The sequence below is a fragment of the Solenopsis invicta genome, chromosome 15 (assembly GCF_016802725.1).
Source record: "Solenopsis invicta isolate M01_SB chromosome 15, UNIL_Sinv_3.0, whole genome shotgun sequence".
NCBI classification, from domain to species: Eukaryota; Metazoa; Arthropoda; class Insecta; order Hymenoptera; family Formicidae; genus Solenopsis; species Solenopsis invicta.
The window spans coordinates 1397179-1409816 of record NC_052678.1 but is presented as its reverse complement, the minus strand read 5'-3'; the positions used below and the strand labels follow the sequence as shown (position 1 = coordinate 1409816).

The following is a 12638-nucleotide window of genomic DNA, read 5'->3' as shown; positions in this document are numbered from 1 at the left end:
ACACACACACACACACACACACACACACACACACACACACATACTCCACGCGCGCGCGCGATGCACACACGCACACGCACACCGACACGCGACGCACGCACGCACGCACGCACGCACGCACGCACCACACACACACACACACACACACACACACACACACACACACACACACACCTGATATCTAAACAGGATTCCCGCTTCGGACAGAGCCTTGGCGAAGGCAACGCCGTGCGTGTAAGGCGCTGTAAGGTCGGCTAGGCCATGTAGAAGATAAAGTTGGTTTTTACTGGGCATAAATCTCGCCCGTTGCGTGAGATCAGCCTCCACGTAGCCTTTATAGTTTTCAGCTGGTGCACCGAGAATTCGTTCCGTAAAGGCGGAATCTGCAGTTAAGGAAAATTGCTATTAGCAGTATCAATGAGGTATCGCAAATAGAAGAAGAAAAATTAAAGACGCATCTCTGTTGAAAATTTTTTTTAAAACTTTTTATATAATTATTCAGAATTTTCCATATATATTTTAAGTTTATAAAAATTTTTGAACAAGTATTTCAAATTGAAGTTTTTAGAAATTATAAAATTATAAAATCTCAAAACCTCTTTCTAAATTGAAAGGAATTTGACTCGGAAGAATTAAGTCAGAAATATAACGAAATAATGCCAAAACGTGCCGACGCTGGACGTTTGTGTGTACCTATATATCTAATTATTTTATTATTATAATCTCTAACTCATGTAAACTGCGTGCATATTATAATATTTTGTCGGTCTTTAAAACACAATCCATTACATAAAACCGGAATCTGCGATATAACACATTAAATTGACAAGCAATTTAATAATTTATGCTAACAAGCATCTATAAGATCCCCCTCCCCCCATCCTATTCCCAATCAGTTAGTGTGAAGAATATCCCCACATGCATGCCTCAGTGGTCGTCTTGGTTAAAACATCCGCCTCAGAAAATCGGGAAGTCTCAGGTTCGATCCCTGACTACTGTGTTATTTTTCACAATAAATTCTTTACAGTTTTTTCTGGAATTGAAAGAAGAGGAGGGGGGAGAGGGTCTTAGATGCTTGTTAACATAAATTATTAAATTGCTTGCTAATTTAATATGTTACATCGCAGATTCCGGTTGCATGTAATGGATTGTGTTTTAAAGATCGACAAAATATTCGGCGCGCAGTTTGTATAAGTTGGAGATTGTAATAACAACATTATATGTACACGAATATCCAATGTCGGCTCGTATTGGCATTATTTCGTTATATACCTTATTCTATTGTAATGAGATCGAACATGAGCTAGAATGAGCAGTACGCGGTACCGTCGACAGATAGCCACGTTGCAGCGGCGGATCTTCTATTTCTCATAATTAAAAAATTGCACTGGATAGAATAAAAGACCCATGGAATTATGGCATTTCTCAATTAGATTTTAACATGATAAAGTAAATAAAGTATTTTAATAGTATAATAAATTTAACAGTATAATAAATAGTATATTACTATATTAGAAATATCTATATTTATAGTAATTCAAATTTATTTAAATATCCTTTATTTGAGTGTTTTACATTGTGTTAATCAAAAGAAATCTGAAAAGTACTAAGATTTTATCAAATTACTTTTGAAAAATGTTCCCATTTGTTAAAAAATTCTGAGAATTTTTCTAAAAATGTTATAATAAAAGTTTATACAGAAATTCTAAAATTTTCTACAAAATTTCATCAAAGATTTCGTCTGTCGTTTTTGCAAAATTTATATACTCACTGTAATACATCCAATCGGCGATCGGATTCACCGCAATACCACATTTAAAAACATTCTCCTGGTTACTAAGAGCCATAGCGGTCACGTATCCACCATAACCCCATCCCCACACGCCAACTCTGTCGAAGTCGAGATATTTGTGAGTCTTCAAAAGATATTTCAGCACAGTGAGTTGATCTTGCACCTCGACGCCACCTATTCTTCTGAAAAGATCCTTCTTTCCCTGACCACTGGCGCCGCGTACATCCAGCCTCACGTAGACCACATCGTTGGCACTCGACATGTACGTTCCCCAGTCTATCCGGAACTTGTCCGTGACGGCCTCGCTGCCTGGACGGCCATTCACTTCGATGAGCACGGGAAATTTAGCGTCCCTGAGCTCTTCTCGCCACGAGGGGGGCAATAGCAGCTGTACATGAGCCTGCCAGCCTTGTGGTAGCGGTACCTATTAATTATTTTAAATTGTATCATCAATATAAACTTGTTCAAGATTAAGACAAATCAAATAGAGACAATATCAAATATCCACCTCAAAGTTTCGGCTGATAGGCAATGCTAGCTGTGACAACTTAGCCCCTCGTTGGCGACTCGTGTCATACAGCTCACGGATCATCTTATACGTCGATGTCTTGTGCAAGCCGGCGAGAGGGAGGCCAGGACCCTCGCAATACAGTACGTAGTAACCCCATGTTCTGTTATCTATTGACGGACTGACGGAAGCACCGAAATGTGTACAATTCTCGTAAAAGTGCCTGTATCATACAACAAATTTCTTCGTTAATTTTACACGACCAAGAATCAGTTACACACACACACACACACACACCACACACACACACACACACACGCACGCACGCACGCACGCACGCACGCGCGCGCGCGCGCGCACACGCACACGCACACGCACACACACACGCACACACACCAATTTTTTTATTTTTTTCCTTTATGAGGATAGGACTTACCTATTGTTCCAAACAACATCTCCAAGATCACATGTCACGCACAATGGTTCGAAATGACGGGGATCATCCGCGGCTGGATCGCGTACCACGTAAAGATGTTTCTGACCAGGTTTATTCTCTTTAGTGCCTAGATAGTACACTTGATGTGCCTTGGTGTCCCACGCCAAGATCTCACTCACCTGTTTTAGAAAGTACTTGTGCGATTAAATTATTTTATCATATAATTATATATATGTATAATTATATATATAGGGTGTTTGATAATGGTTGCATCCACGTTTTACTATAAGAGATGATTTACTTCTTTACTTCATATAAATTACATGGAGTGCAGTCGGTAAGGCATGATTAAGGCGCGCTTTTATAGTAAAACGTGGATACAACCATTATCAAATACCTTGTGTATATAATTTTATATATATATATATATATATATATATATATATATATATATATATATATATATATATATATATGCAACACCCAACCTGTTTAACACATTTGATTTAGTTTAAAAAATATGTACCTAATGCAATATAGTGTAGACAGTACATTTGTAAAAGTATAAAACGCCATATTACTGTGGCCAACCATTTAGCGTAGTAACCCCCACTACTTAAATGGCCTTACACTCCCTCTTGTTATTTCTTACCTCCGTAATAAATAAATAAATAAATAAATAAATAAATAATAATATATAATATAATATAATATAGTATAATATAATATTATATATATATATATATATATATATATGTATATATATATATGTATATGTATATGTATATGTGTATGTGTATGTGTATGTGTATGTGTATGTATATGTATATGTATATCCCAGGTAGCAAGGTGTTGTCAATATGACATCTATTTTTAAGTCATTAATATCACTAAACTCACGTCAAAAATGACGTCATAATAATGGTTCTAAGTCACAGAAGTATGACGTGATATTTATGACAATAAAATTATGGCATAATTATGACAAAAAATACACACAGTTTGGTGAATATAATGTAATATAAAAATGCTATAATAGAACATTTATTTAATGTATTTTTAATGCTTTGTATTTATTATGCTTTAGGATAAGAAAACAAAGATTTTATTTTACTAGCACATGAAATACACATGATAGTCTTTTTTTTTCAATCCGAAGTCTAATTTTGGAGATTTGCCTTAAAAAAATATTCTTGTTAAGATAAAAGTAAAAAGTTATATAATGCTACGCCTTTTATTCTATTTTGAGTTTTTTTATTTACGAGATACTAAACTCCCGTATCAATCTAGCGGTAATGTCGCGTACTGCTCGAGAATCTAAATAAACAAAATATTTATAAAAAATGTTTGTAAAATATTATTAGAAACATATATTTTTTGTTTGTCATAAATATTTACAGAAATACATAATAAAATATTTTTGTAGACATTTATTTTTTATTTAGCATAAATATTAAAAAAAATATTTAATAAATATTTTGATAACATTTTGTATAGATTTAAAAAATTTTTTTCGTCATGAACATATAATATGTATAAAATATTTTTATAACATTTATGAAAAATATTTATGATAAATGATTATTAATATTTATTATAAATATTGTGTGCTGTCTGTGTGTAACCATAAATTTCAAAGATAAATTCTTTATTTATCACACTCTAATAACAAACTTAGAGATGTTGTTTTATATGTGCAGTTACTTTTTTTATTACATAAAAATTTATTAAAATAAAACGTCATTAAATCGTCATTTAACGACATCATGTTAGGAAGGATTTTGTTGAATAAAGTCATGCAATATCGAAAACACAACAGAAAAATCTAATATATTAATATAACATACTTGTTTATCTACAAATACTATTTAATTAAAAAATATTAATTAATAATACTTATTGTTATTTGTTATAAAGAATAACAATAAGTATTATTTATTATAATATCTTTCTTAATTAAATGACAATTATGGCTTGAAAATGACGATTAAATGACGATATATTTATGGTGATAATGTGTCGTGATAAATGTTGCGTTTATTTGATGTCATTATTTAGTCCATTGACGTCAAATGATGAAAACTGATCGTAAATCGTCGTCATAATGACGACATCTTGCTACCTGGGATATACTCGTATATACATATATGCATACAAGATGATTATTAATGAATGTCCCCACTTTGTACCATGTTAGCCTGATTTACCGACGGATTTTTAACCTATTATTATATTAGAAATTACAAATGTATGCTCCTATGGTAAAAAATGGGGACATTCATTAATAATCATCCTGTAGGTATATAATACATTTATATTACATTATACCTATAAAACTTCAAGGCAACGTTATATTTGAGAAGTATTTGCAATATTTAAAACGTTTCATAACTGATATTTATATAATGTTGCATAGAAATTTTGGTAAAAAGTTTCATTTCTAACGTCTACGGAACATCGCAAGAACATTGCATTTTTTTCATCTACAACTTCAGAATAGAATTTAATTTATATTTTTATATGCCATGTGGTGCGATAAACGCGTATGTTTCTTTAAACACACACACACACACACACACACACACGCACGCACGCACGCACGCACGCACGCACGCACGCACGCACACAATACTTTTGTATTGTTATATATTACATGGCACATAAAATTATAAATAGAAATTTAAATTCTGACACAAATTGTCGTCTGAAGTAGGATTTAAAACTCAGACTATATCAATTTTAAAAGCCGCTCACCTCGTAACGACCATGAGAGAGCACCGCTATTCTCTGTTGCGTGAGTGTGACATGTTTTATATGCGTAAAATGTTCCTTGTCACCTTCCTGCACTGTGGCCAAAAACAGAAAGCTATCGCCATCTGGAGAGAAGAGAGGATGCGGTTGGGCTTCCAGCCACAGTCCTTCGGGCGCCCGCTCTACGTGGGTCTCCTCACATTCCCACGTGGGAGCGCGGCAAGCCGACACTATGGATAGGTTCTGCATCCTTGTCATCCAGACGACGGCAATCTGCGAGGTGTCGTCGCCAACCCATCCGGCTGATATCAAATAGTAATCTCTGAAAATATTCGTAAAAACAAATTTTATTAATATGGAATCATGAATCCTATGTCGTATAATCTTCCAATATCAAATTTATTTATTTCATTTTTTTTTAATTATCCAGCATTATTAATTGGAACAAAAGAACTTTTCAACAATTTGACATACTGTCCGTTGCGAAAGAACGGCGGTGGCGTCAGTCTCATTTTTGTTGGCCATGTGATGTTCCCGGTACCATTGTAATTTGCTGAGGTCAAGTTCCCGAGATCCATGACCCATAGTTCGACCTCCGGATTGGACGAGCCCGGTATCGGGTACCTGATCGATCTGGAAGGTGGAAAAGATTTGGACGCACTCAGGGGATTCAGTCTGGCTCCATCTTGACCCGTCGTACCGAACCAAGGAAACTCCAACGTGGTTACTCTGGTGTCGTTGAACGTGGCGAAGAGGATATGCGTGCCATCTGAGCTAGGCCAGATCGCTTGCGGTTTCGGCAGTACTTCTTCCTGATATAACCAGTCGGGCACACCGTTGTAGATCACCCCAGGTACGCCCGTGTCAGTTAAACGGATGTCGTCCATCGATTCGGGTCCCATTCTAAGAAAAATATCGTTCTCGTAGATCATCAGGAGACTGGACGTGTTGCCCAACCAGGCGGCATGTTGCAATCGTGTCTGATGCATGTGTTGCGACGCTTGTAGGCGAATTGGTGAATGATGGCTGGCAAATAAAGGATTACAAAGACGATTTATATTATATTTAGTGATTTCAATTGCAACCTAGTGTTTTTTTTAATATAATTTATATTTACAATATTTTATATTTTCTACATTCGATGCAGAAAAATAGTAATATCAGGTAAGTGCACCTAAAAGGTCCTGGCTCTTTTAAAGAGATGATATTACTCTTGTTACAATATGTCAACACTAATGGATACTACAGCGAATCTTTTATTATTGAAAAGTCGTCTATAAAAAAATGTTGACATTTGCATTATTTGCAGTGCTGTTTTGCAAAGATGAGTTTTATGAAATGAATATTAGCATGCGATTAAAATGTACGAATTTCAGAAAGCAACAAAAGTGTTAGGTACTGTAAAAAACATAGGAATATTCTAAATTTATCTCAAATGTTTTTATAGCATTCGCCATTTTTATTTCTTTCCGAAACTCGTACATTGTTCTAGTTGCGTTCTAATACGCAAACGTTTTTTTTTTGTTAGATTTATTTTCGTTGACAGCACTGTAAAGTAACTTAAACGCAACTTACTTTTTGTTATAGACAGCTTTTAACGTTATTTCTCCAATATATATTTTTTGTAATATTTGTCAATATTGTCACACTGTAATAAGAGCAACGCCTTTTGCATTGACCTAATAAAATGATTTAAATCAAAACAAGAAAAGGAAGACGAAAGTTCGTAAATTATTTTAAAAATTATAAAATAAATTCTTTTATAATTACAACTTGTATATACATTTAATCAAAATTGTACTCCTATACTTCGATTATTTAATATACTTACTCGGTGTTGACCTCGTAGACAGTGTAAAGAGCGGTGAAAGTGTTCCGAAAGACCTGCAAATTTGTCGACATCTGTACCATATGAAAGACAAAAGGTTCAGAAAAAAAAGGGAAAGAGGGTTCGTAGTGTAAGGGATGAAATGTGTTTTCGATAGCGATAATCGACAGCTAACTGCAACTAAATTGCGTCGCGTCGTATTATATGTCCGAGCGTTATCGATAAGCGACAGATCAGAAAGTTAGGATGCAGTTGCCGCGAAAACTTTCTCCCGCGAGACTTCCACGTTTAAGGTACTTACTGGTTTGACATTGTGCCTGAACAATACATAACGTAGATCGGAGCTGCATTCGTAGCCCTGAACGTTCAGTTGCCTCTGAAAGCAATGTTTAACGAAGATTATATTACCTTCAATGTACATACAATATCGAGCAAAATTCGCTTGCAATATTACAATTTAACTCAACAATCAATTGCATTGTTGTTACGGAATATTTTTATTTTATCGCAAAAAAAATATCTTCTTTGATCATTTAGTCGCTTCTGTCAGATCAGTTTTTATTCTAAAGGTTGTAAATATTGGTAATTTTTTGTACATATATACATACAGTATTTTGCTTATACTCTGACGGAAATGTAAATCTGAATACCAAGAGAGAGAGAGTGCATTTGGACATCTGCATTCAATGTGATTGCAATGGGTACGAAAGAGGACGATATGCAATTTTTATATGGCACTGCATCCTCTGAATGTGATCTAACTAGTAATCAATCTAATAACTCACGTAGATAAATATTCTGTGTAATTTTTATTCACCTAGCGTAACTCCTTCTGGGATTTTCCTTTGCCGTCAGTGTATATTTCTTAAATCCCCATTTTTCAAAATCAAACGACAATTTTTTTTTAATTAATTTTCAATATCCGCGAAAATGCGTATTTTATAGGACTTATTCCACTTGCGATTTAAACGTTGAAAAAGAACGGATCTAAATTAAGAGATAAAGCGTTCTCTCATATGTACATAACAGAGGAGTTATTTCATTTTTAACTTCCATCGCGTCCGAAACCCTGCGCTCTGATTCGAATTCCACCTCCGCTTTATTTTTTTCTTTTTTTAATCCGCCAGATAATTTTATCTCTCTTTTCGCGAGCTTAATAGATTCGCAATTATTGTTTGCAGTTGTAATCAACTTTATTAAGACCGGTATCGTCGCATTTATATCTTCAAGTTCAAGTCCGCCGTAGCCACGCATAATAGATACCACGCGAATATCGCGGTTTACACTATTACAGTCGATACTCGTATCCGAAAGAGTGGCGAGACGAGTCGGATGCGGCGTGTCCTAGTGGACGCCAGATCGGATCAATGCGCCATGTACATTCGTCTATACTTCGCCCTTCAGTCCGAGAGGGAGGGAGGACGCGGATTTGGAACCTGTCCAGGCTAAGTGGATCGGCTCACTTGCGCATGCATACTCATAGTATCACGCTACCGAGATCGATCACTCTTTCTACCTCGTTATAAGCCGCTTCCCTCCTTGTGTTTCTTCTTTCTTTTTTCTTTCACTGCCCATATCACGGCCCTCGCTATCGAGACATCTTGTGCATTTCATTTCCCTGATTCCACCGCTTTTATGTAAATTTTTTTTTTTACGGATCCCAGCGTTTCTTGCCGCGGAAGGTGGCATGTTAGAATTCTCAAAATGATATTAGGTAAGAATGTTTAATCATCGCTTCCTCCCGCTCCGAGTCTATTTGGAATCGAGATACCTCGAAATGTGCAGATGCTATCATTGAACCTAAAGCGCAATATTGCAGTATCTAGAATACCTCATATTTACCCCGCGCGCGCCTGCAGCCCCGGGTAAACCGTGGCATACCCCGGATTCCATTTTATACGCGATCTAGTCTTTGTTTCGCAACGCGCCGCGCCGCGCCGCGAGGCACACTCGGTTAGTTTGCTCATCGGTAGAACAAAACTGACTTTCGATAAAGGGGTTCGGCCCTTACATCCTGTATAAAAATTTTCTCCATATAGAAACGCTCGGAAATGTTGAACAACATTCGACTGTGTTTATCTCAATTAGAAATCTACCGAGAGGTTGAAGGGGAGAGAAGGCAAGCAGACAAAGCAGCATTTTGCGTGAAAATACATGTCTTCCTCGACCAAATTCATCTCTCGAGGGGAATCTAACCTTAGACTATTGCTCAAGAGAAATTATCTAGTTCAGTCTCCGACGAGACATATTTACCCTTGTTCGGTTATCTTTTCCCTGTTCGCTCACAAAACAATACCCATACAGCGCACAGAAACATTACAGAAGTACTTTTTTCTTCGTCGTAACATTGCAATATTGCCAAAACGGTGCAAAATGTCGCTGTAACATTGCAGCTACGATTTTTCTAAAAGCAAATGTTTGCTTTTAGAAATATTGCAACAAAATGTTACAACATTGTTGTAACATAATAGACTTAACAGCACATGATATATATTTTAAAATATTCGTAGGATATTAAGGACTGTTAGGCAAAGATTGATTTAATTATTGACACAACGCTCGTAAGTAGATAGAATGAACTAAACTGAACAGAAAAGTCATGTACCATTTTGCGATTTTGCAAGAGTTAAGAGAAATTAATTTACATAGACGAATTAGTATGTGTCCGCACGATTTTGCGTGAGAAGAGATCTAGTGTTTATAGTTGTAGCCGCGCTGCAAATTAGTGGGAGGAACGCACTGTAATTAAACGACAATGTGCCGTATGTGCACAGATATAGTTGTTTACAAAAGCGCTCCTCCCTTGCCGTGCGTCAAAAATCCACAAGTAAACATTAGGCTGCCTTTTGTCGTTGAATCACGCACGCTCATTCGAGAAATCTTCGTAAATTAATTTCTCGTTTACTATTGCGAAAATTTCAAAATAGAGTACAGGACTTTTTTCAGTTTAGTTTACGTATCTACTAGCAATGAGTCAATAATTATCAGATGTCCTGTATTTATTAATTTTTACAAAATACAAAGTATTACAAAAACTACTATACCTACCATTTGATAGAAGACACTTTCTAATTTGTTTTCATATTTATAAAGTTTTCTTTTCAGCTTCTGTTTAGGAAATGTTAAATGTCGGAAACAAAGTGGTATATTAGTATTAACGATTTTTCTCTACATTGTAAAAAAAATTTTCTCAAAATTACTGCTCCACTGTATAATAGGCGTAAAGTTACTAAATAAATTTCCACGCATTTGTAAATTTACAATATACAAGGGTAAGATTAATTTTGTAATTAAGCCGATTACATTACAAGTAAATTTACAACATTTACGGAAAGTTGGAGAAATGATAAAGTCAATACGTTTTGCAATTGTATTACATATTATACATTCAAATACTGTTTTTGTGTCATACATGTTGTAAACAATAAAATGACTACTTACTGTGCTCGTACATAGTGTTACTGTGCATACGTTTTCACGCATGCATAGTGAACGTTAATTGCATTATATTTCACAGCGATATATAGAATATTGTTGTATTACGTAATGTTACATAAATTTAGAATATTACATATAATATTTCAATATCCTGTTTTATACATAATTTTTCGTATAAAATAAGATATATTTACTCAATAAAAGCAAATCTATTTTTTTGTGGAATTACAGAATTTCTATAAAATTACATGATATTTTTTTTATATTTACGGGACTAATTGTGTAATTTTTACAACTATTGTATTTAAATTTATTGAATTTTTTTTACAGTATACGTATTATAATAATAACGTTATTAATAGCGTATTACAAATTTATTTATACGTATAATTATTTTCTTAATTTTTGATACTTACATATATACACAAATTGTTCATTCAAAACATTTAAATATCATAATATTGCAAAATATTATTAATATATTATCAACAATTTCAATATCATAACATTGCAAAGAGTATTAGTAATATATTTACTAATAACACTTTACAATGTAATGATATATATTTACAGGTTTTAAACAAATTTGCGTATATGTGTATCAAAAATTAAGAAAATAATTACATAAATAAATTTGCAATGCACTATTAATAATGTTATTATTATAATATGCAGAGGAAAGTCATTAATATTGGCATACCACTTTGTTTTAAAGTAATATTTCTTAAACAAAAGCCGAAAATAAAACTTGAAAATTTTGAAAACAAATTAGAAAGTGTCTTCTATTAGAAGATATAGTAGTTTTTGCAATACTGTTTTGTATTTTATAATAATTAATGTTTTTCACAACATAATTCAAAAAAAATGTCTGAGAAATTGGATCCCAAAATTGGCATAGTAGCCAATGATAGCAGAATTCAGACATGTTTCCGTAAAGGAGTTATATAACTATAGAATAAATTGATAAACTAAGCAATAAAATGTATTATTTTATTCATTAAACAATAAAGTTTAATAAAATTAATTAAAAAGCTAAAATTGAATCTATTTTATACGTTTTTTTCTGACACCTTATTAATGTATTAATGTGAATGTCGTATCTGACTACTTTAAGGTATTAAAAGAAATGTAAAAAAATTCATGAGACATCAGTCAATATTGTAGTTTAAGATTTCGTAGTTATGTCTGTTCTCACGGAAAAAGGTATGCACCGTTTTATGTTGCACAGCGATTTTATGTTTCAAATCATGATACGAGGAAAATATGAAACAGAAAAATATAAACAGTTTTAGGAAATTACATAAATATGTAAAATGGTATAATATCTATAATACATTCACTATTGTTTCAATTATGCAATTTACAAAAAAAGATCGTGCAAATTATATTTTCGTTTTTCAAAAATTCGCTTTTAGCAGATTTGATATTAAGAAAAGCTATAAATGTATAAACTATGTGTTTTTATTTGTTTAATTATCTAAGCAGATCATATTTTTATTGTTATACAATGCAACGTTTAGTTTCTGAGAAATAAAGGGGTGCCGCTTTAGGAAGGTTATGCCAGTATTAACAACCTTCCTCTATTATATACAATATGTATTATTACATAAAATATGTAACTATATACGTTCCTGAAACGTTGTTAAAATATAGATATACGCAATATAGTATTAATAATGTCGCGGCAGTATTGTAAACACTGTGAAAATAAATTGTTAAGATTTTATGTAATAATATTGTATATAATAGAGGAACGTCGATAATACTGGCACAGCCTTACTAAAGCGACGTCCCCTTTATTTCTCGGAAACTAAACGTTGCAGTACGCAAGGTTGCAAAATTTCTGCACTGCAGCTGCAAAGTCCTGCGCCGTGGGGTAACAAAG

At 33.8% G+C, this 12638-nt stretch overlaps 1 protein-coding gene across 5 annotated transcripts in view; it reads right to left on the bottom strand.

Annotated features, from left to right (window-relative positions):
• The window catches only part of LOC105201716 (inactive dipeptidyl peptidase 10), a 223509-nt gene that overhangs the window by 5873 nt on the left and 204998 nt on the right, over positions 1-12638 (bottom strand). For all 5 annotated transcript variants that reach the window (XM_026136608.2, XM_011169870.3, XM_039457865.1 and 2 more), the window contains 8 exons: positions 7617-7691; positions 7319-7371; positions 5962-6513; positions 5491-5809; positions 2737-2915; positions 2301-2523; positions 1772-2216; positions 175-383 (listed from right to left, as the gene is read on the bottom strand). In XM_026136608.2, coding sequence (XP_025992393.1) covers positions 175-383; positions 1772-2216; positions 2301-2523; positions 2737-2915; positions 5491-5809; positions 5962-6513; positions 7319-7371; positions 7617-7691 — 2055 coding nt within the window. The remainder of the gene's footprint in view (positions 1-174; positions 384-1771; positions 2217-2300; positions 2524-2736; positions 2916-5490; positions 5810-5961; positions 6514-7318; positions 7372-7616; positions 7692-12638) is intronic.